This window comes from Maniola hyperantus, chromosome 12 (assembly GCF_902806685.2).
Source record: "Maniola hyperantus chromosome 12, iAphHyp1.2, whole genome shotgun sequence".
Classification (NCBI taxonomy): domain Eukaryota; kingdom Metazoa; phylum Arthropoda; class Insecta; order Lepidoptera; family Nymphalidae; genus Maniola; species Maniola hyperantus.
The window spans coordinates 13,858,433-13,884,591 of NC_048547.1; the positions used below are offsets into that span (position 1 = coordinate 13,858,433).

At 38.7% G+C, this 26,159-nt stretch overlaps 1 protein-coding gene across 5 annotated transcripts in view; it reads left to right on the plus strand.

The window, feature by feature from the left end:
- Vha100-1 (V-type ATPase subunit a family protein Vha100-1) overlaps positions 1-25,804 on the plus strand; it is a 52,787-nt gene extending 26,983 nt beyond the window's left edge. For all 5 annotated transcript variants that reach the window (XM_034974255.2, XM_034974257.2, XM_034974258.2 and 2 more), the window contains 14 exons: positions 8,305-8,431; positions 10,494-10,670; positions 12,940-13,152; positions 14,426-14,576; positions 16,209-16,348; positions 16,889-17,125; positions 17,636-17,748; positions 18,604-18,737; positions 19,198-19,334; positions 20,102-20,188; positions 21,147-21,260; positions 21,821-21,947; positions 23,433-23,565; positions 24,363-25,804. In XM_034974255.2, the coding sequence (XP_034830146.1) occupies positions 8,305-8,431; positions 10,494-10,670; positions 12,940-13,152; positions 14,426-14,576; positions 16,209-16,348; positions 16,889-17,125; positions 17,636-17,748; positions 18,604-18,737; positions 19,198-19,334; positions 20,102-20,188; positions 21,147-21,260; positions 21,821-21,947; positions 23,433-23,565; positions 24,363-24,462 (1,990 nt within the window). In that variant the 3' untranslated portion in view covers positions 24,463-25,804. The remainder of the gene's footprint in view (positions 1-8,304; positions 8,432-10,493; positions 10,671-12,939; positions 13,153-14,425; positions 14,577-16,208; positions 16,349-16,888; positions 17,126-17,635; positions 17,749-18,603; positions 18,738-19,197; positions 19,335-20,101; positions 20,189-21,146; positions 21,261-21,820; positions 21,948-23,432; positions 23,566-24,362) is intronic.
- The last annotated feature ends 355 nt before the right edge of the window (positions 25,805-26,159 follow it).

A 26,159-nucleotide genomic window follows, 5' to 3' on the forward strand; every position in this document is an offset into this window, starting at 1 on the left:
TAATGTGTCTGTTACTTGAGTAGTATTTCTGCGATAAATTAGGTCATCAAACTTTGATATCAGACTATACTGCTTCGACTTCGACCTCGTAATGGGAGACGCGGGGCGTTGCGCGGCACGTCTTGCGGTTATCCTTTCATGGAAAAGCTGGTGGTACCCGTGGTAGATAAATTATTTCTTTTTCGTAGAATACCTTCAATGGATTAAAAATAAATGTCAAATAAGCTCGGTGGCTATCATTCACTGTTAGACACTGAGTTAGCGAATCAGTAGACTGGTTAGTCATAGTTTGTACTTTAACACCGATTCCACTACAGTAAACGATTCCATTTCCCGTCGTGACTTACACGTTAGCGTTTATGCGTCAAATGTGATAATTCGGTAATTATATACTTTAAATATATGCTTATAATTTGAGCAGACAACTTATTATGTTCAAATTTTTCTTTATTTACAGTACTTTGTTCGATTTTCTATTTATTCGTAATCATAATAATGACAGTACGCGGCAGGAAATATTTGCGCATCGAGCTTTAGAAAGAGATTTCCGCTTCGTAGAGCGTACCACTACCTCATACCTATGTGACGTTTTGTCGGTCTCAACGACAGGGATAACGCTCTATCAAACCGTTATCTCTTTCTAAAGTTCGATATGCAATATTAGTGACGCGCTATATTAAATCTATACTTTTCACATTATCTACATTGTATACGTTATACTCTGAATGAATATTGTACGTTTTAAACAACAATATATAAACGTGCCAATGTATGGCTGCAGCCATCAAATATTTTTACATTCAGGAGACATTGATATGCAAAAATCTCGCAAATGGCGAAGCTATATGAACATGAACACTAAATATGGAATTGTCGCTAGTAGATATGATATGTAAATAAATAAAAATCAACCACCACCAAATATTTATAATTCTGTAAGCCTAGGTAAATTTATAAATCATTCAAATTAACGTGGAGCAAATAAGCTGCAGCGCTGGTTTTCAGGAGGAACCCGACATAATAATAATATTAGTTATATTCATAATCATCGTCACCAACCACACCGCTATTATTACCACTATTTTTCAAACAGATAGTTGTTTTCTACCAAGAAGAACCATCATGAAACTCAGCTATACTGTATCTACTTGCAGGATTTCGCATGATCAGGTACAAACTACAGAGGTAAGTAAGTTTCTTGAATAGGTAGGTCGTGGGAAAAGTAACTGTCAGGCAAACTATGTATATTGCTATGACCTTCGTAACACACAAAACACATAATAAACATCTTCCAAATCATATTACCTACAACATGAGTACCTACCTACGTAATTATTAACTTTATCTTGAATCTAGATAAGATTTAAATTCAAGATTTTCCAGCTTTTTCCACTAAATGCGATTTCGATGCAAAAAGCGGTTATTCCCAAATACATCATAATATACGTACCTAAATATAGTTGATGCTTGGATTACAGTTTTACGTAAGAATTTATATGATTCTGCGGGTTCTATACAACTGTAACCACGGTTTAATTATTATTCTATTACATCCATAAACAAACTCTTAAAATCATTAAGTGGCGCTCTATAGGGGTTAACGTTTTTCGAAGTAGATATTGCAGCCTCTGACGTCAATTACATTCTAACGGCCTTCGTGTCTGCGTCAGTTGTATGTCATACATAAGGCTGAAATGCATTTTTGAAGCACAAATTACTAAGAATACAGAAGAAGAGTATTACATACATTGTAATAATGATTGATACAGGTTTTCCGGAATCGACTTTGCAGGTCTTTTATTCATGTTACAAAAATGCATTGTAGCCAATAGATAGTGAGTAGTGTCGGTCAATCAGAGGCGATTGCGATCGTCACAGTGTAGCTGTCAAATATACGCGATACAGTCCCTGCGTGGGTTACCGCCGTAGTTTGACAGATACAGGATAACCATCGCAATCACTATTACCTAAAATGTTGCAGAAAGAATACCATGAAGTGAGCCAGTCATAACAATTGAGATGGTAGCAATGATTTATGCAGCTTTTTCGCAATCGAATTGCAGAAGGTACCCTAAAACAACACGTCCATACAGACCGACTTGGTCATGTGCCAATGTAAAGCGCCCCTATCTTACATCATTTTTAACATTGAAAGAAAAATACACACAAATTTATACCCAAATCCCTATGTATCAAATATCAAAATTCAGTAAAAGAACATTTTTGGAGAATGACCAATAAAATTTCGCCCTTAAGTTAAGTAAACAAGGCACATTTTCCTTCAAAACAGTAGTTTGAGGAAATCAGAAATAAACCAGACGAGTGTAATCTGTTTGCAGAATTCAAAGGTGGTTTCCCGTCGATTGATGCCAAATAAAAAACCGTCCAAGTGCGAATCAGACTCGCACACCGAGGGTTACGTATTTTGCAAGAATACGTGTACCTAATTATTTTGTTGCTTAAATTATCTCCAATTGCATTGTGATCGAAAAATATTTTTTTATCTATAACTTTAAGAACGCATTAAGGATTTCCGGATTTTTCGAAATCGACCATCGTTACCTCGAAGACTATTTTCGTTCCCTCGACATCGTCTTTCGTAACCTTGACATCGACCAATCGTGACCTAGAAATTGACTTTCGTATCCTCGTCATCGAACTTAAACTTTCCTCGACATTGAACCTCGTCACCTCGAAGTCGACCATCGTTTCCTCGAAGTCGACTATCGTTACCTCGAAGACTATTTTCGTTCCCTCGACATCGTCTTTCGGTACCTTGGCATCGACCATCGTGACCTGGAAATTGGACATCGAACTTCGTTTCCTCGACATTAAACGTCGTTACCTCGAAGTCGACTTTCGTATACTCGACATCGAACTTCGTTTTCTCGACCTAGTTGACACGCGGGCACGCAGTTCTAACTATTCGAAGCATTTTGAGCAATCAAATATCACTTGCTTTATTCGTGAAGGAAAATATCGTGAGGAAACCTGCACGCGTGAGAGCTCTCCATAATGTACTCAAAGATGTGTGAATTCTGCCAATCCGCACTTGGCCAGCATGGTAGACTATGGCCAAAATCCTTCTCACTCCAAGGGTGAGATCTAAAGAGCGCATTCTGACTTTATATCTCTCACATAATCTGTCTCGTTTTAACTCTATCTTAAATCTGAGCAAAGTCAAAGTGCGCTCTATAGATCTCACTCTGAGAGGAGACCCGTGCTGTGTAGTGAGCCGGTGATGAACCCATCACCGGCAATCATCATGATGAAGCAATAGATAACCTATAGGTTCATTGAAGGAATGAGTATCAAAATGTTACGTAGGCTACAATCGATGCACGTATTATAATAGGTACATTATTACGTCGACAATCACTTCGTAAATACAATCATTACTCATTACTTCACGTGATTATGTGAATAGCTGTCATCGCACTATCGTATGCTGCTACGTAGGTACATACATAGTACACATACATCATCATCATGATCAACCCATCGCTGGCTAACTACAGAGCACGGGTCTCTCAGAGTGAGAAGGGTCTTGACCATAGTCTACCACGCTGGTCATGTGTGGATTGGTAGACTTCACAAACCTTTGAGAACATTATTGAGAACTATCGGGCATGCAGGTTTCCTCACGATGTTTTCCTCCACCGTTAAAGCAATTAAAATAAAATCAAAGTTAAAATAATACCCTCGAGCGCAATAAAAAACCATTTCCATACCCCCGTATAAGTACCAGGAATCTAGAGGATTGTAGGAATATAGCTGATAAGTGATGACTAATAAAAGTAAATACTTATTTATATCTACAAATTACCAGTCCAGACGCTATCCAGTCTTTAAATTAGTGTGACGGTTTTGTCCCGCCTGTGAGCTAAATGACGTAAGCAGTTTGGCCGTCTATGTGACGTAACCCATCTTCTTGGTCGATGTCAAATCTTGGACATGATCCAATCCCATCTAAAGATATTATATAGGTAGAAATATCACTGTATTTATGAGTTATGACCAATCCAGTCCACCAGCCGGCATGCATTCTTTCATTCATTCATTGCTAGACGTTTATGCCTTTTCGAAAGCGCGCAACCAAACTTTCCCTACCTCATCCACTCGATTCCCGCCATCTTCTTGAAGTACATCATCAGACGATGGGTTCCCAATGAGTCACACCCAATCGTGTAACACTGTGACTTGTTGGGAGTCGCACCCAAGCTACAGTGTGACTCGTTGGAAATTACAACGAATAAAGAAGTTGCAACTAGTACCTAACCGTGTGATTCGATATGAAAAAAACAATGAGTTCGCACTTACCACCCTACTGGCAAAGCCGAGCCGCCAAGCGATTTAGCGTTCCGGTACGATGCCGTGTAGAAACCAAAGGGGTGTGGGTTTAATAAAACTGCCATACCCCTTCCAGGTTAGCCCGTATCCATCTTAGATTACATCATCACTTACCACCAGGTGAGATTGCAGCAAGGGCTAACTTGTATCTGAATTAAAAAAAATATGTTAAATCCATTGGATTTGATCTACCTAGTAGACACAAAAATCCAGAGTTCTAGCAATTTGTGAAGCATAATAGCCAAGAACTGCCTATTGTCCAACTCATAATGAACTCATATATGACATCAACCGAATATTAGTATAGCTATGTAGAGATTTAAATATATAATGACATAGTACTGTAGAACAATGACAGGCCTTGCATTATTCTTGCTCCTCAATCATGCGCTGTGTATCAAGTTGCGAACAAAGATATTTGAGCGTTATATTAATGACAATAGTTTCTATTTCTGTATAGGCATAAAAAGAGTCTAGACAGTGCTTTAATCGTCTTTCAGACATAAATTACGATATTATAATAAAAGATTATATTACAACTTTGTAAGTGAGACTGGGGGCACACGATGCGTTGCGGCGCCGCACCGCAATTTTTTTACAATTATGTAGTTGCTGGGATAAATTATACAATTAGTTACCTACCTAATACACAAACAGATAAACAACAATCACGAAAAGATGATTAGTTACAGTGTTTCCACTCAATAAATTTTAATTACCACATGACTTGGTGATACATTTTTATCTTAATTAGTTTAAACGAAGTATAAAATATTTAAAACATGTACATATTTTTTTCCTAAACTCATGAAACAACCATAGTAAAAAGTAAAATTATTTAGTTTGTTACAAGCCATTAAAAGGTACATGAAAAACATGTACTAACTTGCTTTAAGCAATAATATTATACTCATATTATAATAAGTAAGTAGATAATATACAATAATAGTTTTTAACTACCATAAAAATATGCTTGATTAGAATTCGATCATTAGTAAGTACGTTTATGAAGTTTTTTTTTTTTTAATCGAGTATCCAATGTAATATCAAGTGGTATACCTACATGTTATATCTTTCAAGCTGTATATTTAATATTTTGACTTGCTTGAATTAGTTAGTATATTATATTTATGTAGTACCTATATGTGTAGTTTCTATATAACCGACAATAAGTTAATAACAAACATTTCTCTTTCATATATATATTTCATAATAGTTACTTATATAGTTATTTTAGTTTATGAAATTCTTATGTCATGTTATAATATTAAGTAAGTAAGTAAACATATAGGTATCTGACTACACAATCTAAGATTGTAAATGAAATTATTCTATATTTTCAGTATCAAAGGCTTTATATATTTATTTATTTTATATGTGTAGTAGGTATAATGTATTTAACGCATACACTTAGTACTAAAAAATAATGTAGGTACAATTTACATGAATTAGGTACAAGGATACGTTGTTTGTCACGATATATAAATTCCTTTGTCAATTAATTAGTAATATTCTTATATTATGTACTGAATATAAAGAAACTAACTAAATTGACCAATTTCAATTATATAATTTCAAAAGGGGCTTAACGAATAAATGATAATCTGTTAAGCTTGAAAGATCGATGTTTTTAATCGTTGCTAATCTATTTACCTACCTAATTAATCGACGCAAAGTTATGTTATAGTAGACGATGGCAATTATTCAAGTACTAGCTGATGCCCGCGACTTCGTCCGCGTGGATTTACGTTTTTCAAAATCCCGCGGGAACTCTTTGATTTTCCGGGATAAAAAGTAGCCTATGTGTTAATCGAGGATATAATCTATCTCCAGTTTAAATTTCATTCAAATCCGTTCAGCCGTTTTTGTGTGATTGAGTAACAAACGTCCAAACATCTACACTTTTACATTTATCATATTATTAGGATTAGGATTATTCCCCATCGTAGGTATATCCTCGAATATTTTGCGGGAACTTCCCTAGCTACGGCTACGTTGATATTGTACCATAAATAATATGTTAAACCCATATTACAAGTCTATAAAATGCGTTATCTATCGCTGATGAGTAAGACAGAAGATACAAAACGCACGAAAATAGAAAGAGATCGATATCACTCTACAAATTTTAACCAAATCAAGTCTTCACTTGACGCGTATGTAGTAGCGTAGGTATCTAATTCTTTTTTACATAATATAAGATCATCATTAGTGGGCATCACTTTTAATCCTGACGATGGAATCTTTTTGACATTTTGTAATAGCAGAAGAATTTGTATCATCATAAGGCAATGTAGGGCGAGTTATGTATGGCGACAATTTCATATTATACGTTTATCACGACAGTAATTAGATGCGCGTATCAATGTCTCCCATATGCAGTTTGTAAATAGTCAGTCCTGTGTTTACTGTACGCATCACATTGCAATGACGTATGTATTCACAAACGGATTTTCCTTTGGCAAAACATATATATGAACGGTTTTTTTTATACTAAAAGTTACTTTTACTTTTAGCGTCTCAAGAATAAAAAGTAAAAATGGAACATTTTGTATTTACAATGGTATTAAATAATGTTCTTATTTCCCGGCAAGCTGAGGGTAAGACCGATGAATAGATGCAGCAAAAATAATAATGAGCCTCGTACGGCCGTTCTCAGAGTCGCTTAATCGTTAGCGTTACTTAAGTTTAGTTAAAACGAGACAGAGCTATATCTCTCACATAAATCTGTCTCGTTTTAACTCAATTTTAAGTAACGATTAGCGACTCTGAGTACGGCGGTTAATGTGATATCCGTGGGAGATATGAGGACTAAGCATTTGTTTAAAACTCCAATGTGACAATCCTGCAAACAGCTGATCGCGGATATGAACTCTTAAAAACTTCTGTGTGTTTGGTCAAATAGCAGAGACAACGCTAGAATCTATGATAATGATGGCACTAACTATGTACTACCCACTTCATTTGTCATGTGAAATGATTTATCAAACACCTGTATTAAAATTTTTGTTGTCTAAAGAGAAGCATCTGACCATGAAATTTAATAATATGTCAATCATCTAATTAATTATTATAACTGTAGAAGCGTAAATTCAGCACAGTACAATGCTTGGTATAATTGCCGTGCATTAATAAAAAGTTTCGTTAAATTAATTCAGTAAAAAAGCTTCATTAAAAGGCCACGAGTACACTAAATACCTACTTAGAATTTAATATCGTTTGTGAAGGCTATAATCGTATTTCGTACCACTATTAAAATAGACGGATTTTTTTTTTACACAAAAAAAACTATTTGTTTTTGCCAAAAGTGACAGTGGCCAATAGCACAGTGACTAACGCACTTCCATTTACACTTTCGATTATTTACAAACTGCATTTTGTTAAATATCAACCGTGTAAATAAAACTATTATAATCTTGTTAGCGTACATTTGAACTTCAGATAAATCTTGAAAACGCGTTCTATATTAGTCTAAATGAACGCTAACAAAAAGTGTAATATGTTTTAACTTTTATTATGTTATTCATTTAAAAGGGTTAGCTTGTAAGATATAGTACATTTTAGTACCATTAAAAGAGGAAAAATCAAAATCGATTCAATATTCCAATCTAACTGCTTACTTTGAAACACTAGAAATAACTTATTCACAGACCCAAATAAGTTATTACTTTATTCGTAGAGTTCCTAATGTAGCCAGCCATTACCATTGTTCATTGGGATTATATTAGTAGCTACTAATATATTTAACAAGGTTGTTATAAGTGGGACAACTTCTTGAATTTTATATTCCGTACTTTAAATAAAACAGGAAAAGATTTTAACATTTACTATTGAAATAACATTAACTTTATCATCGATATATAAAAGGAATAAAAGTGGTCCCAAAGTAACCCCTTGTTGAAGCAGCATCGGTGTATTAATCAAAAGTACGTTTTAACCGTGTTTTACTCACAGTTTCGTTGCGGGTGTAATTCTACGAGAGCGTATTCCGGCTTTTGAGCGCATGCTGTGGCGAGCTTGCCGTGGAAACGTTTTCCTCAGACAGGCCGAGATCGATACACCGCTAGAAGACCCTTCTTCGGTAAGTTGCTTGATATTTCTAAAATAATAAAATTAGTTAATCTTAATAAATCAAGAGTTACGATCATCAATTTTTAGTGATCTTGCCAATAGTGCGAAATAACTGCAAATGTATCTAGTAGTTTAAGGTTTAGCGTTTTAGCGTTTTGGCATGACGTAGAAGCGATAACCGTTATAGCCGAAGAGTCCTAGTGAAGACGGGGCACAAGTACCTAAGCGTAGTACCTATGGGTTGTACCACCAAATGGTATAAATCACCCACTGCGCAAGTTCAAGTTCAGCAAAGTTATTTTTTACCTGACGCCAGCTGTACCACTACGCTAAAGTGTGTTTACACTGGATCACACGAAAAAAGATCCTTTAAGCACAAGTAGATCGGCAGAATATACCTTTCCAAGCAGAAAGGCCGTCTCTATGATCTCACTGAAATGGTTTGAATTATAAACGTCGATTCATTGAGCATTATTGAAACGATCAGGTAAGATGGGTTGGGTTAGATTAGTCGACAGCTTTACGTTTAGTTTGTCTCAAGGCCAAACAGCAATAGTAAATACCGCTAAATATAAACATCATGTGAGACCACGCGCTGTTAGGTATAGTACGCGACAGGTCGAGATGGCAACCGGGGTGAGGCGGAAGGACGGCCCGCACACCGCACGTCGCCCGCACTATCCCGCACCGGGTTAGCGCGGGGGCTGTGCGGGTGTGCGGGGCGACCCGACCCCGATTGCTATCTCGAACTGTCGCATACTATAACACTTACACGGGCAATTGAAATTTGGCAATTCCAAGCAATTTACGTATGGATCAATCTGGAGCAATTATCTTGCACTAGCTGATTTCCGCGACTTCGTCCGCGTGGAATTAGGTTTTTTAAAAATCCCGTGGGAACTCTTTGATTTTCCGGGATAAAAAGTAGCTTGCATGCAAAAAAAACCGGCCAAGTGCGAGTCAGGCTCGCGCAATGAATGTTCCGTACTTCAGTCGTATTTTTTCGACATTTTGCACGATAATTCAAAAACTATGATGCATAAGAATAAATAAAAATCTGTTTTAGAACCTGTTTACCCTGTAGGTTTCTTGACAGACTGACAGACAGACAACATAGTGATCATATAAGGGTTCCGTTTTTCCTTTTAAGGTACGGAACCCTAAAAATCACGTCAATCCGTTGCACCGTTGCGACGTGATTGAAGGACAAACCAACAAACAAACACACTTTCACATTTTTAGGCTTCCGTAGTCAAATGGCGAAAAACTGAACTGTCTGTCTGTTCGTCCGTATGTCACAAAGTGGTAAAAAAAGTATTAATCTCCTAGACGAACCTCATCATTGCTCTGTTTCAAAGGCATAATTGTCGTCAAGCGGAAGCCTATGTCACAATAAAAAAACCATATTATACTCCCCCTACCTTGATCATAAAGAACACTTTTCCACTTCATGTAAGAAATACATGTTTTATGACCGTTAGTTTTTAAGTACCTTTAGTACTTAAAAACAAACGCTCATAAAATATATTATGCAAGCGTGTTTTCCGCAAACAGTACACAATCTGTAATCATACATTAGTGCAAAATCTACATGACGACTGCTTTTTCAAATAAAACATATTTAATTTTAATTTTTTAATAAATTATTTTAATAAATAAATAGGCAGGTAACCAGCAAGCAGATTATCTGATTGAAGTGATTACCTAATTATCTCTTATCCTGAACATCTGAAGTAGTAGAAACTTCGAATAGATTCGTTTATCTACCCATAATATATTTTGTGGTAACACCACAGAAGAAACATTTAAAATTTTATTGAATTTAAGTTTCAAGCATATTCTTAAATCTTACCTCCAGGGTCATAGCTCTGTGGTTAGATAGTAGAAAAATATAAATTAGGCCACGAAAGTAGCGAATAACGAAAAAAATAAAAATTTCAAAATTGCCGCCATGAAAATTAAAAAAATTAAAGTGTTATTTCTTGTACGAGGGTACGGAACCCTTCCTGTGCGAGTCCGACTCGCACTTGACCGTTTTTATAAAATTAATCCTTTATCTCTATTTTTCACAGTCGGACCAGGTGTACAAATCCGTGTTCATCATCTTCTTCCAAGGAGACCAGTTGAAGACCCGCGTCAAGAAGATATGCGAGGGTTTCCGAGCCACCCTGTACCCTTGTCCCGAGGCACCGGCAGACAGGAGGGAGATGGCCATGGGGGTTATGACCAGGATCGAGGACTTGAACACGGTAAGAGTTACTTTGAAGGTATACCAAGGATAACCATGTACCTTTGTCCTAAGAAAGAAGATGGCTATGAGAATTATGTATATTAAGTACTAGCGGATACCGGGCGTGTGCTTTTGCGCTAAAAAAAATTTGTCTAATGCATTTTTTGTTGGTCTGAAACTAACTACGCATTATTGCCTTTCTAATGAAACCGGTTTGGGGCCCATTCGGTTGTATGGTTTCAAAGTCTATAACGGACACAGGTAGAAACATTTTTTGTGTTTAATATATATAGAGATATGTTTTACAATAATATATTAATTTGCAAGTAGTGTACAAACAACTTGAAGTCATAATTCATAAGGTAAATGGTAATTAACAATAATAATTATTATAATTATTTATCTATTAGTGACGAATCATTATGTGTAACCAATAATAATATTGTTGTTTCCAGACCACATAAGGTAAATTGTTTGAATAAACCACTTTAAAATATAACCATGTCCTAATGTACATGTTTATGTATCTTTACATATTATGTATTCTATACATATAAAAGGATAAACTAACTGACTGACATATTTACTGCTTAAACCGCTGGAACTAGAATCTTGAGATTTGCTTGAGCCACTTTTATGACGTGTAAAGACTAACCACCGATTCGGAAAGAAGATTTGATTGAGAAGAGCCGGCAAGAATCTCAGCAGTTGCTCTTTTTAGGGTTCCGTACCTGAAAAGGAAAAAAAGAAATCCTTATAGAATCACTTCGTTGTCTGTCTGTCTGTCGTGGCTGTCAAGAAACTTATAGGGTACTTCCCGTTGACCTAGAATCATGAAATTTGGCAGGTTGGTAGGTTTTATAGCACACGTTAGGGAAAAAATCCGAAAACCGTGAATTTGTGGTTACATCATTAAAAAAAATTAAAACGTGTTCATGAACAAATTGTACGGGAGCGGTGTGCAGGCTCGACCGTACCAAAGGGACCCACCGAGCGGTTGGTTGTGCTCGGTAGCATAAATATCAGCGCTTTTAATCTTGATCATATAATTCCTAGTTAAATATCTTAGACTGCATCATCACTTACCACCAGGTGAGATTGCAGTCAAGGGCTAACTTGTATCTGAATAAAAAAAAAATAAAAAAAAATAAAAAAAATTATTAATGTAGCCAACGATTGTAAGTGCGAAAATTGAAAAATCACATTCCGTGAAAAATCGCCTGTGAAGAAAAATAATAATTTTACGAAATGATTTAAAATTAGCAATATTGTATATTGCCCTAATACTTAACGACAGGCAATACAATCTTAACACAATCGACACAAGGTCGAAGTTAACTGCTTTGTTATATCGATTTAATTCGACGACCTTTGTGGTGAAACCTTGAGAAAAGGGGTCACTTCGAAAATTGATCTATTTCTCAATTGACTTAGGCTTTCATGCTCACAAAATGTTGGCAGCATTGCTCCTTAGGATGACCAAACTAATTCTAACGATTCACCGTTAAAAAACCGATATCTCTACGGCTTAAGTACTCTTAACGTAGTACAGTAGGCACCCTGCAGCATCAGAAGTTGGGAATCGGCATCCGGTGTCCAATGATTTATTCTACGCTTGGTAGTTGGTACCTACAATAATATTTCACCACTAACAATTCCTGAATCCGGTGTTTGACAACTAGTCAAATCAGTAACTTTCTTATCAAACGTCGTTACGATACGTACAAAATAAAATTACAGTCAAAAAAATGGTTTTGATTTGTCGACATTTTGACCCTGTTGCTTGGGTCATGGTCACGACGGGACGAAATATCGACAAATCGAAATCATCAAATTAATCGTGGTGGTTCCCTCAGCGAGCTATGGAGAGGGCTATGTTAGGAGTTTCCCTGGGGGATAAGATCAGAAATGAGGAGATCCGCAGGAGAACCAGGGTCACTGACATAGTCCAAACTATTAGCAAGCTGAAGTGGCAGTGGGTAGGCCATATCTGTCGTAGAGGCGATGGCCGTTGGAGCCGGAAAGTCCTTGAGTGGAGACCACATTTAAGCAAGCGTAGTGTGGGACGCCATCCAGCACGATGGACCGACGATATAAAGAGGCTGACGGGAAGTGGCTGGATGAGGACCGGCTGTGGTGGCGCTCTTTAGGGAAGGCCTATGTCCAACAGTGGACGTCCACAGGCTGATGATGATGATGATGATGTACCCGTTATCTACGTTATAGAAATATGTCGTTAAAATTTATCGTTAATCCACGAAATAAGCTTATAATCCTTCCTCTTCCAGGTCCTCGGACAAACTCAAGACCACCGTCACCGCGTGCTGGTCGCAGCGGCCAAGAACATCAAGAACTGGTTCGTCAAGGTGCGCAAGATCAAGGCCATCTACCACACCCTCAACCTGTTCAACTTGGACGTGACGCAGAAGTGCCTGATTGCTGAGTGCTGGGTGCCCGCTCTGGACATGGAGACCATCCAACTAGCTCTGAGGAGAGGAACGGTAAATTCATCTTTTTTAGAATAGAATATGTTTTATTCAAGTAAACTTTTTACAAGTGCTTATGAATAGTCAGGTAGTTTTAATTTACCACTGGTTCGAAATGCCGTTCCTACCGAGAAGAACCAGCAAGAAACTCGGCGGTTGCTCTTTTTATTTTTTCAATATACAATGTTATTATACCATACTATAGAAGCCATTGCAGCCCCGTGCATTGCTGGAGCGAGTCAAATCCAAGCTTTTTTATCGTTTACATAGTCTGCGACTGTATATAATATGCTTTTTTTAGGAGCATACTCTTGTGTAAAGGCAAATCTAAAAGTTTTGCTGTCTTTTCGGCTATCCGGCAGTCGTCAAGATCAACCCATCGCTGGACCAGCTACTGAGCTCGGCGGGGTATCTCGCGACAGGCTTGCGACAGGCGTAAATCACGCGATCATTGCTGTCAAACGTCCGGCTAGAGAAAGACAGCAATAGCCACAAAGCAAAATAAGAAGAGAGACAGCAAATGAACTGTCGCATTGCTACTTCTGTCGCGTTGCTGTCGCTACTGCAACGTTTTACGTAATCACCCCGCGGGTCTCCTCTCAGAATGAGGGGGTCTAGGCCATAGTCTGCCGCGCTGGCCCAGTGTGGATTGGCACACTTCACACACCTTTCAGAACATTATGGCAATCTCTCAGGCATGCAGGTTTCCTCACGATGTTTTCCTTCACCGTTAAAGCAAGTTATATTGTGCTATAAGACATTTCGATCTGCCAAATTTCATTATTCTAGGTCACTGGAAAATACCCTTTAGGTTTTAATTCACTTGACGGACAGACAGACAACGAATAGGTTCCATTTTTTCTGGAGATACGGAACCGTAAAAACCATTTAATTGGGTATTTGACTCCATTTTTTTATTACTTTATGATATAAACTAGGATAAAAATAATGACGTAAACTGAAAAACTAATTAAATCGATCAAATAACAAAAAAGTTATAAACATTTAAATATTTCTGATTAGACAGAGATAGCGATATAGCATTTTGACGTCACACCTTACTAATGCCATAGTAGCTTCGTGCGGTTTCATACAAATTTTCGTTTTGCGAGAAAGGGATAGAAGACCCTCCCACTCCAAAATTAAAATGCCTGTAACTTTGTAAATCTTTGTTGGATTTTAATATTTTTTCAGCGTACGTCATTATTTTTATCCCAGTTTATAATAAAGTTATAATATTTATCAAATTCTAAAGTAAAAAAATACCCAATTAGTATAATCTTTGCAGGAGAGAAGTGGTAGTTCAGTGCCGCCCATCTTGAATCGCATGGAGACGCTGGAAGACCCGCCCACATACAACCGCATGAACAAGTTCACCTCCGCCTTCCAGAACCTCATCTACGCGTACGGCGTCGCCACATACCGGGAGGTCAACCCAGGTCAGTGAGGCTATTCGCAAGATAACGGTACAGTAATTTTAAATACATGTAGGCTCGCCGCCATTTAATTGTAAAGACTTTGCTCATTGAACATCGCGTCATCGTCCCCACCGTCATTGTGAGATTATCAAATGAGATGCGCAGTGTGTCTCGAGACATTATTCGTTTGGCTTTGGCCAGAGTCGCTTCTCAGTGGATACTATGTGTGTCGTACTGTAGGTTTTATTATTATCATTGTCGTTGTGACCTAATGTGGTTTCAGTTGTTTGAGGTTATACTACTAGGTTGTGAAAGGTTGCTGTGAGTGTGTTTTGGCGATCTAGACAGGTTGTTTATCGGGTGAGTCCTTTTGTATCGTTCCAATTTGTATTAGACAAACGTGATCGTTGTAGTTGATGTTAATTGAACTAATTCTGGTGTGCTAGGTTAGCTGGTTGGTCTGGGGCCGGTATGGGGACATGGTGGAGCCGGTCGCTAGGTAGGGTTAGGTTTAGCTACGTTACGTTACGCTAGTGGTTTTCACGTGTGATAAGTGAGTATTAAAATGATTGTAATTGAAATTACTACCTTCTGATGTCGGCCATCCCCCTTGTTCTCCGACATACATATCAAAAATTGCGTAACCGGCAGGAATCGAACCTGCATCTTCTGGGTTCGCGCCCGATGCCTTGACCACTCGGCCACGGTTTCGCTTACTGCCAGTGACGAAATTGGTGATATCTATGTTAACTCAGTACTGAAGCGACTGTTTAATGCCATCTAGTAGCGAAATTATTTAAAATTATTTAGTAATTTCCTTAAAGTGTAGGTAAACACTAAAAAAACAAAAACGGTGCAGTACGCGGCAGAAAGTAAAGGTACGGACAGACGTGCTCAAAAAAAGCGTGCTTTTATGCTAGCTTAATGTTAGCATGCTCATGCAACTGTTCACATTTGCCAGCAATAAGCATGCTTAAATAAACTGTAGAGTTATATGTTGTATGTTGTACTGAGTACATGCTAATAAGCAAACCCTGTTCAGACGCGCTCGGAGCACGCCCCCTTCTACCCGCGCCTCAGGTAGCATGCTCGAAAATCAAACGTCGGTTGATTTTTGAGCATGCTCGAAATAAGCATGCTCATTACATGACACACGTGCTACTAATGAGCACTTGCTCAATAAAAGCATGCTTTCGTGCTAGTAATGAGCACGTCTGTCCGTACCTTCATGTACATCAACCTTTAAGAAAGAGTAGCGATTTTGTAAAGCATTGTCTCTGTCGTTGAGACCGACATAACGTCACATAGGTATGAGTGACAGAGACAACGCTCTACAAAGCCGTAACGTCATTCTAAAGGTCGATATACATTATTTCCTTGATAGATGCTCCTATTCTCCTATACTCCTGGTACTTTATTCATGTAAACGACAGATGGTGTCACGTCAAAAGGTCACTGACCTTGATCTTGCGCAGCGGGTGATATATCGATCTGTATTTTGGCGTCTCAATGGCGGCGTTATACCTGTGCAGTGGGTGATTTATCAATGTATGGTTAGAGCATACACAATGACCAGAAGAGGTGAAGTATGTGACTGAGAAAAGCCTGTTTTTTTTTAACTTTAGAATGCATTGAAGTTTTTGTTTGTGGCAGCGCCGTACACGATCATCACGTTCCCGTTCCTGTTCGCGGTGATGTTCGGCGACCTGGGCCACGGCGCCATCATGGCGGCCTTCGGCTTCTGGATGTGCTACAAGGAGAAGCCGCTGCAGGCCAGGAAGATCGACTCGGAGGTACCGCACAGTTTACTTCATGGTTCCTGCAGATCTTCGTCACTGGTATCTTAGTCCAAGCATGTGGTGTCCTGTTCCAAGGATCGCAGCATCCATCCATTATCACGAATAAAGAAAGTCGCGCAAATTGCTAATACGCGTGGCCGCTATTTTAGTGACATCAGCACTAGACTGAAGTTTCGAGCTGATGGTATATTTTTACTTAAATATACGTCAAATGATGTAAAAATGACGTCATTTCGATGTTAAAGAGACATGGGCCCAGCGCAATAGCAATTTGCGGGACTTATACTAGAAACTTTCCCTGGATGTTACGAAATCCTTAACGAATCGTTGCATAGTACAATGTCCGGCAAACAACTTGAGCATTGACACGATTGGTTGATCAGCTGGCGCGGGTGCACTCGATTGGTTGATACGTCGACGTTAACTTCCCGGATTCGCCATCTTTCTCCCACTAGGCTGCTTCAGGTCCAAGTTTGCCGAGCACTATATGCATAGCAAGTCTTTTAAACGTCTTCCGAAAACTTCCATTTTCAGATTTGGAACATCTTCTTCGGCGGTCGCTACATAGTTCTGCTCATGGGTCTATTCTCCATGTACACCGGCTTCATCTATAACGACATCTTCTCCAAAAGTCTCAACATATTTGGCTCGGCGTGGCGCAATAACTACGATGAGGGTACACTGCGCACCACCAAAGATCTCCAACTCAACCCGGACTCCAAAGACTACCTGCAGTCTCCCTATCCCTTCGGCATTGACCCTGTATGGCAGGTGAGTTATTGGCATGACACTAGATGGCGCTTCATGGATCTCCATCTCGCTATAAAAGTTTTCATCCACGAGCTGTTGGACGGGTTGTTTGGCAACCGGCTTGACTCAAGCAAAAATTTACGTACGGCAAGTACGTAAATTTTTGCTTGACCGTCTCGGAAGCCCTTTAAACTGCATTGCATTGACAGCAGTTTAGTGTCCTTTTCTTCAACTCTGCGTCTACCATACAACCGTCGCACTTATAGCGACAATTATAGCAGCAACCTACCAAATTAAAACTAGATGTCGCTGTATGGAGTTCCATCTCGCTAGAAAAGTTTTCACCCCCAAGCTGTTCTGTGTTTGTCTATTGACACTGAAGGTATTGAGTTCCTTATTCTTAAAGAAAAACAGCTTCACAATATATATAAATATATATATTGTGAAGAATATAGATATCTATATAAATATTTTAACATTTGAGTAGAAACGGAAAGCGGAATTATGGCTAAAACAATTATTTGTCTACAGTTGGCTGAAGCGAACAAGATTATCTTCATGAACGCGTACAAGATGAAAATCTCTATCATCATCGGTGTCTTCCACATGTTATTCGGCGTCTGTCTGTCGCTGTGGAACCATCTGTAAGTACAAACACACATGCACACCTAGATTCACAATCACATACGCATATACGCCCATACATACATATATCTAACTAGCCATGTCACTACAAGAATGTTAAATATGCATGTGGAAAGAAAAAAACCGGCCAAGTGCGAGTCAGGCTCGCGCAATGAGGGTTCCGTACTACAGTCGTATTTTCTCGACATTCTGCAGGATAATTCAAAAACTATGATACATAAAAATAAATAAAATCAGTTTTAGAATGCACAGGTGAAGACCTTTCATATGATATCACACTTGATATAGTTATCTTAAATACTAATTATTAGTTCATGACCACAATTTTTTTTTTGTGTGATGTAACCACAAATTCGCGGTTTTCAGATTTTTCCCCGAATGTCAGCTATAAAATCTACCTACCTGCCAAATTTCATTATTCTAGGTCAACGGAAATAAAATTAAATGTTAGATCAGTCTCACAATTGCGCAAGCCAAAAAGCGCCGGAATAAACTATGTCATGTGTGGGCACAACCTGCAGAAAAACCGGCCAAGTGCGAGTCGGTCTCGCAAACGAAGGGTTCCGTACTATATACAAGATATTTTTACATTTTTATGCGCAGCACTGCAAGATAATGACAACACCGTCATCTATATGTGATTTGATAAATTAAAATTAATTTATCAAATCACATATAGATGGCGCTTTAAAATGTGTGTACAAAAACTCTCGTCAACACATTTTTCACAAGATGGCGGCGTTAGTTCCGATTTTCGTCACGCGCCAAAAGAGCCTTGTCGCACTATGTAACTAACTGCACTTTTACAAATTAGTTTTAGTTCATAATACAGCAATGGTACTTTGTATGGGCAGGTACTTCAAGCGGCGCATCAGCGTGTATGTGGAGTTCGTGCCCCAGATCCTGTTCCTCATCCTGCTGTTCTTCTACATGGTGCTGCTGATGTTCATCAAGTGGACCAGCTACGGACCCTCGCCTCCCGACTTCAGTAAGTAGCAGAACACCCTTAATAGTTGATATCATCTTGAATTTCTCATCATCGTGAGCAACCCATCGCCGGCTCACTACAGAGCACGGGTCCTCTCGGTATGAAAATGGTTTGGCCATAGTCCACCACGCTGGCCAATACCTGCGTGCCAAATTTCAGCCTGATCAGTCCAGTAGTTTGCAAGAGCTGTGCGTTGATAAATCAGTCAGTCAGTCGGTCAGTCAGTCACCTTTTCCTTTTATATATTTAGAATAATTCCTTCCAAAATAAAAAATAAATTTGACTGTCTTTTATTTATCATCTGTCTTCCAATTAAATCGATTTATTGAGGAGTTGCATCTATGTTACAGTTAATGTGATGTTACGTTCAAACTAAGAACTCGTACATAATATCACATTTGTGACTTTAACTTTTTACTTTGCGCACTTGTGATATAAAATGACGATTATGAATGCACAGATGACGTGAGGACCAGCGGCTACTGCGCACCATCGATTCTAATTACTTTCATCAACATGATGCTGTTCAAGACGGACCCCAACACGCGGCCCGAGTGCGACGACACCATGTTCGCTGGACAGATGGGCCTGCAGAAGGTGAGTTTTCGTGGGGAATTCCTACTTAATATTATAAATGTGAAAGTGTGGATGTTTAGATGTTTGTTACTCAATCACGCAAAAACGGCTGAATGGATAAAATTTAGAACGGAGATAGAGTGTCCCCTGGATTTTAACACATAGGCTACTTTTTATCCCGGAAAATCCGGCGGGATCTGAAAAATCTAAATCCACGCGGACAAAGTCGCGGACATCAGCTAGTTTGAAATAAAATAAAAAATGCATTTTTTGCACTTATTTTTTTAATAAACAAATAAGTCTTATCGATACACGATTGAATAAAAATTTTGTGATTTTTTGTAGTTTATTGCCACCTTAGGACACTTTTCAAAAATGTGTAATATACTCGCCTACCACTAGAATAGAATAGAATAGAATGTTTTTTTATTCATGTTAACTTTTTACAAGTACTTATGAATAGTCAGGTAGTTTTAATTTACCACTGGTTCGGAATGCCGTTCCTACCGAGAAGAACCATCAAGAAACTCGGCGGTTGCTCTTTTTAATTTTTCAATTTACAATGTTATTATATCGTACTATACAAGCCATTGCAACCCCGTGTATTGCTGGAGCGAGTCAAATCCAAGCTTTTTTATCGTTTACATAGTCTGCGACTGTATAATATGCTTTTTTTAGGAGCATACTTTTAACACATTTTTTAAACTTGTGTAAAGGCTAATAAAGGCACTGTGAAAGGGTAATGTGGGTGTGAGTTAACAACTATATAATTACGTGTTTGTGTGCAGTTCTTCGTGATCGCGGCCCTGATGTGCGTGCCGGTGATGCTGTTCGGGAAGCCCTACTACATCATGAAGGAGCAGAAGGCGCGCGCCGTGAGTACACACTGCTTTTATGTCTTGCTTCAAAAAAACATAACCCAACAAAGCCAAATATTACATGTTATAATTTTTTTTTTGGTGCACATAGAAGCAAATACTATTAATCCATACTTAATATTATAAATACGAAAGTGTGTCTGTCTGTCTTGACGAAATTTGGTACAGCGATAGCTTGCATCTCGGGGACGGACATAGGCTACTTTTTATCCGGGAATATCAAAGCGTTCCCACGGGATTTTCAAAAACTAAATCCACGCGGACGAAGTCGCGGGCATCAGCTAGTATTATATATGGGAAAGTTTCTCCCTCTTCCCCCCCCCCCCTCCCCCCCTCACCCCTCTCCATTAATTCATTAACGTATGAGTAACGATTATGTAATTAGAATGCTAGCAAGAACTTACCGCTATTATTATACTATCTAAACACAATACAATACTTACCAATAACAATAGTTATAGTTTTAGTGATTTAGTATTTTTGAAACCCACAATGTATAGCATGCAAAACTCAAGTTTAATGCCCGTCCCGCCTGCGACGGGGTATTGACCCCGCGGCATTTATCTACGCAACGTTCGTTGAACTGCATGCATCCCACGAGATAATGTTGTCTACGCATTTTCTCATGTTATTCATAGAGATAATACGAGTAAATGCGTAGACAAAATTTTAGGCGCATGTTAGGCGTGCTGTTTTGTCAGTCAGGTGTTTTATTAGCAATACATTGCGAACTTTATTTTTTCGCGTTTTTTTTTTTGACACTATCATGGTTTTCGTTTTTGCTAGCGTTCTACTTACAATACCCACCAGGAAATCACATCGAACTTTAGAAAGAGATTTCAGCGTCTCTGTGACTCCTACCTATGTGACGTTATATCGATCTCAACGACATAACGTCACATAGGTATTTAGATTACACGAGCGAGCATATTTTCATCTTTATTGTGTATCTCAGAGCCAAGGCCACCAGAGCATCGAGGCGACGGCCGAGAACGGCACCGCGGGCGGAGCCCCCGTGCCCACCTCGGGCCACAACGACGAGGACATCACCGAAGTCTTCATCCACCAGGTCAGTTTTCTTCTGTCGTCACTCGACAGTGACCAGTGACTGCCAACTTTTAGGGTTCCCTACCTCAAAAGGAAAAAAATGAGTCCTTATAGGATCACTTTATTCTCTGTCTGTGTCTGTCATTGGCTGGTAGGTTAGCACAAGTAATGGGAAAAATCCGAAAACCGTGAATTTGCTTACATCACAATTTTTTTTAATTGTTATTTTTTCTACGATGGTACGGAACCCTTCAATTCCGACTCGCTCTTGACCGGTTTTTTCTTACTTTACTGACATTTTTAATTTCGTTTGTGGCGTGCTCTCTGGAAGGCTTATATGTATACAGTGCGACAAGGGTATCTTGGCGCGTGGCGAAAATCGGAACTAACTTTGCCGTCAAGGAGAAGGTTTCCAGGCAACGTTCGAGAAACTTTTCATAGATGGCGCTGAACACTACCACCACTAAAGATCAATCAAGTATCCCCTTTGTTCTTGTTTTAATATTCTAAGCCTTTGTCCAGTTGTGGACGCAAACTAGCTGATTGATTGATAAATAATAGTTTTATATTTGGTACTCGTAGGCGATCCACACGATCGAGTACGTGCTGGGCAGCGTGTCGCACACCGCGTCGTACCTGCGCCTGTGGGCGTTGTCCCTTGCGCACGCGCAGCTGGCCGAGGTCGCCTGGAACATGCTGCTGAGGAAAGGTAATTATGTTTGTACGGGAGCGGTGTGCAGGCTCGACCGTAGCAAAGGGAGATCTCCCACCGAGCGGTTGATTGTGCTCGGTAGCGCCAGCTGGGCCGACGGTTGTATCTTGAATCAGTACCCTTATTATAAATGCGAAAGTGTGTTTGTTTGTTGGTTTATTGGTTTGTTGGTTTGTCCTTCAATCACGTCGCAACGGTGCAACGGATTGACGTGATTTTTTGTATGGGTATAGATAAAGACCTGGAGAGTGACATAGGCTACTTTTCATCCCGGAAAATTAAAGAGTTCCCACGGGATTTTTAAAAACCTAATTCTACGCGGATGAAGTCGCGGGCATCAGCTAGTCTTCTATATAATATAGTACAGATTGCAGAAAACTCCGTTAGTGCGATTACTGTCGGCGGTACATTTGTTCGGGACTACGTCATGAAATGTTATCGATTGAACAGCGCCATCTAATTGCATCTATGGCAATCGCGACATGTTTAAACTATCGTTATTGATTTCCATATTGGAAACGAATGGGCATTGACCCGAGTTTTGCACGCTATACATTGCTGGTTTGAAAAATACTAAATCACTAAAACTACAAGATAACGCAAAATATAGTTATTAATTATCATAGGATTGTGTTTAGTAGCTAGTATAATAATAACCCAAAGTTTTTGCTAGCGTTCTGGTTACACCTTGCATGATGCCTCAAATAAATATTTGTCCCTCAATAGCTAGCTGAAATCCAAAAGGTCCGCGGTTTAAACCCCACCGGTTGCACTATTGTCGTGCCCACTCCTTGCACAAGCTTTACGCTTAGTTGGAGGGGGAAAAGGGGAATATTAGTCATGATAAACTGGCTAATATTCTTCTTTTTAGGGTTCCGTACCTCAAAAGGAAAAACAGAACCCTTATAGGATCACTTTGTTGTCTGTCTGTCAAGAAACCTACAGGGTACTTCCCGTTGACCTAGAATCATGACATTTGGCAGGTAGGTGGATAGCTGGTATTTGGGGAAAAATCGGAAAACCGTTAATTTGTGGTTACATCACACAAAAAAAATCAAATTGTGGTCATGGACTAATAATAAGTATTTTCAATTTTCTAAGTAAGATAACTATATCAAGTGGGGTATCATATGAAAGGGCTTCACCTGTGCATTCTAAAACAATTTTTTATTTATTTTTATCCATCAGTTTTTGAATTATCGTGCAAAATGTCGAAAAAATACGACTGTAGTACGGAACCCTAATTGCGCGAGGCTGACTCGCACTTGGCCGGTTTTTTTTAACTATTTCTGTTTTTATAGGCCTCTTCTCAGACCTAGGCGCGTTTGGAACCCTCGTAGCTTTAGTTTTAAGTTTGCGTAATAATTATCACCACTATATCTTAGAAATCCAACATCTGACCATCAAAAAGAGTTATTAATTACCTATTTTGAATAAATCATTTGACTTTGACTTTGACTATAAAAATGTGTGTGTTGTCAGGTTTGCAGTCGCAAGGCTACGAGGGCGGCATATACCTGTACGTGGTGTTCGCGGGCTGGGCGGCCATCTCCGTGTCCATCCTCGTGCTCATGGAGGGGCTGTCCGCTTTCCTGCACACGTTGCGATTGCACTGGTAATTTTTTTAAATCTTAAGTATACAAAAGGAAAAGGTGACTGACTGACTGACTGACTGATCTATCAACGCACAGCTCAAACTACTGGACGGATCGGGCTGAAATTTGGCATGCAGATAGCTATTATAACGTAGGCATCCGCTAAGAAAGTCTTTTTGAAAATTCAACCCCTAAGGAGGTGAAATAGGGGTTTGAAATTTGTTTGAAGTCGCGATTATTATTGCTAACTATATGTCGCTGTATGATGTTCAGTTCAGAGTTCTGCTAGAAACTTCAAAAGTTTCTAGCAGAACTCAGGTCTCCGATCTTTTTCGAACGAGTGCCATCTTTCAGTAGTTAAAACCATTCATTAATAGTTCTATTTTTATTTACTAGATGATACGTTTTAAAACCTTTTGCGGTTTTGCTGGACCTTATCACTAAACCTCCGCAGTCCGTCCGTCTGTCTGTCAGCGGTCTGTATCTCATGAACTGTAATATGTATAATACGCGACAGGTCGAGATAGCCATCGGGGGAACGTCCCGCACGGCTGCAAAGCGCCCGCGCTCGCCGCGCTGCGGGGCGTTCCCACCCCGATTGCCATCTCGACCTGTCGCGTACTATAGAGAGTTGTCATTTCTATCGACAACAACAAAAACTATAAAAAATAAAGATAGCCAATTTCAAAATGGCCGCCGATCATTTTTATAAAGTACATAATATATATATCTAGTACGATGATACAGAACCCTTCGTGTGCGAGTCCGACTCGCACTTATCCAGTTTTTTTTTTTAATTTTATTCTTTTTTTCTCAGGGTGGAGTTCCAGAGCAAATTCTATGCGGGTGAGGGATACCTCTTCCAGCCCTTCTCCTTCGAGATCATTCTCGACTCCGCCGGGCAGGCAGAGGAGTAAACACTACACTACTGTACGCTATTGTGAGCTTTATTGTTCACTGTATTAAAGTCTCTTTTGCCTCGGCAATGTTAGAAAATTATAACTTGTTAATATTTATTTTGTCGTCGTAAAATATACCTTGTACATGTTAGGGTTCAAAATATCATTTTTAATCAAGTATAGGGTAGAAGAGATGAACCATATGAATTCTAGCTCTGTACGTTATTATGAGCTTCATTGCGCACTGCATTAAAGTCTATTTTGCCGCGGCAATGTTAGAAAATTATGACTTGCTAATATTTATTCTGACGTCATAAATTATCCCTTAAATAGTACCTATTAAGGTACAAATTATATTATCGTCTTTAATCAAGTGTAGAGAGAATGAGATACAAATATTAGCTCGGTACGTTATTGTGAGCTTTATCGCGTCATTGTATTAGAGTCCTTTTTGTCGTCGCAATGTTAGTCGAAACTTGTTATTTATTCTTACGTCGTAAAATATACCTTAAACGGTAACAAATAGGGTTCAAAATATCACCTGTAATCATATGTGGTGTAAATGAGATAAGTAACATATAATACTAGCTCCGTACGTTATTGTGAACTTTATTGCCTCGTTTTAAAGTCCTTTTTGCATTGGCAATGTTAGACACACTTGTTAGTTTTTCTGTCGTCGTAAAATATCCCGTAAATGATACCTGTTAGGGTTCAAAGTAATCGAGATACTAACTTTGTACTTATTGTATTAGAATCCTTTTCGCCTTGGCAATGTTAGAATTGTATAACTTGTGTTTATAACTAAACGAGACAGATTTATGAGAGATATATAGCTCTGTCTCGTTTTGACTCAGAAATTCAGATTGCGCTCTGTCTCATCCTAAGAGTGCTCTCCGTGGTCGCACCAAATCGAGTGAGAGTGCATGCTGTTTCAATCAACTTTTACGGGCGGGACATGCTCAAGAGTGAGATGGACGATGTTTTGAGAAGCTTTTCTGCGCAAATGAGGTTTGCCAATGCGACGTATAAAGTGGTAGTTACTGTATAGAGAATTATATTGGTAGAAAAGTTGTGTGAGGTAAATAAAATATAATCAATGTTTTTTTATTTCTTTTTTATATAATTTCATTTAGTAAGTTCAAATGTACTTAAAAGCTGTTTTTGAATTTTGTTTTAAATCCGAGGCTCTCTTTTATGTGTATAATAGCAAAACATTTTTGAGATTTTTCCATATCCACAGATCAACGATAAAATAATAAATACGAAAAATAAATGTCGTAACTTTGTAGCCCGTGTTTACGAAAGTAGGGCAGTGAAATTAACTTCTGATTATTTAAATAAATTATATTCGTAGTAAATAGTCGTGTTTTATTTATTACTAGATGGTGCCTGCGACTTCGTCCGCATGGATTTAGGTTTTTTAAAAATCCCATGGGAACTCTTTCGTTTTTCGGGATAAAAACTAGCCTATGCCCTTCTCCGGAATATAAGCTAACTCTGTACCAAATTTCATCAAAATTGGTTTAACTGTTGGGTCGTGAAAAGCTAGCAGACAGACATACACACTTTTGTATTTATAAAATTAGTATGGATAATAATAATGAAGACTGACTGACTGATCTATCCACGCACAACTCCTGGACGAATCGGTCTGAAATTCGGCATGCAGATAGCTATTATGACGTAGGCATACCCTAAGAAAAGGATTTTTGAAA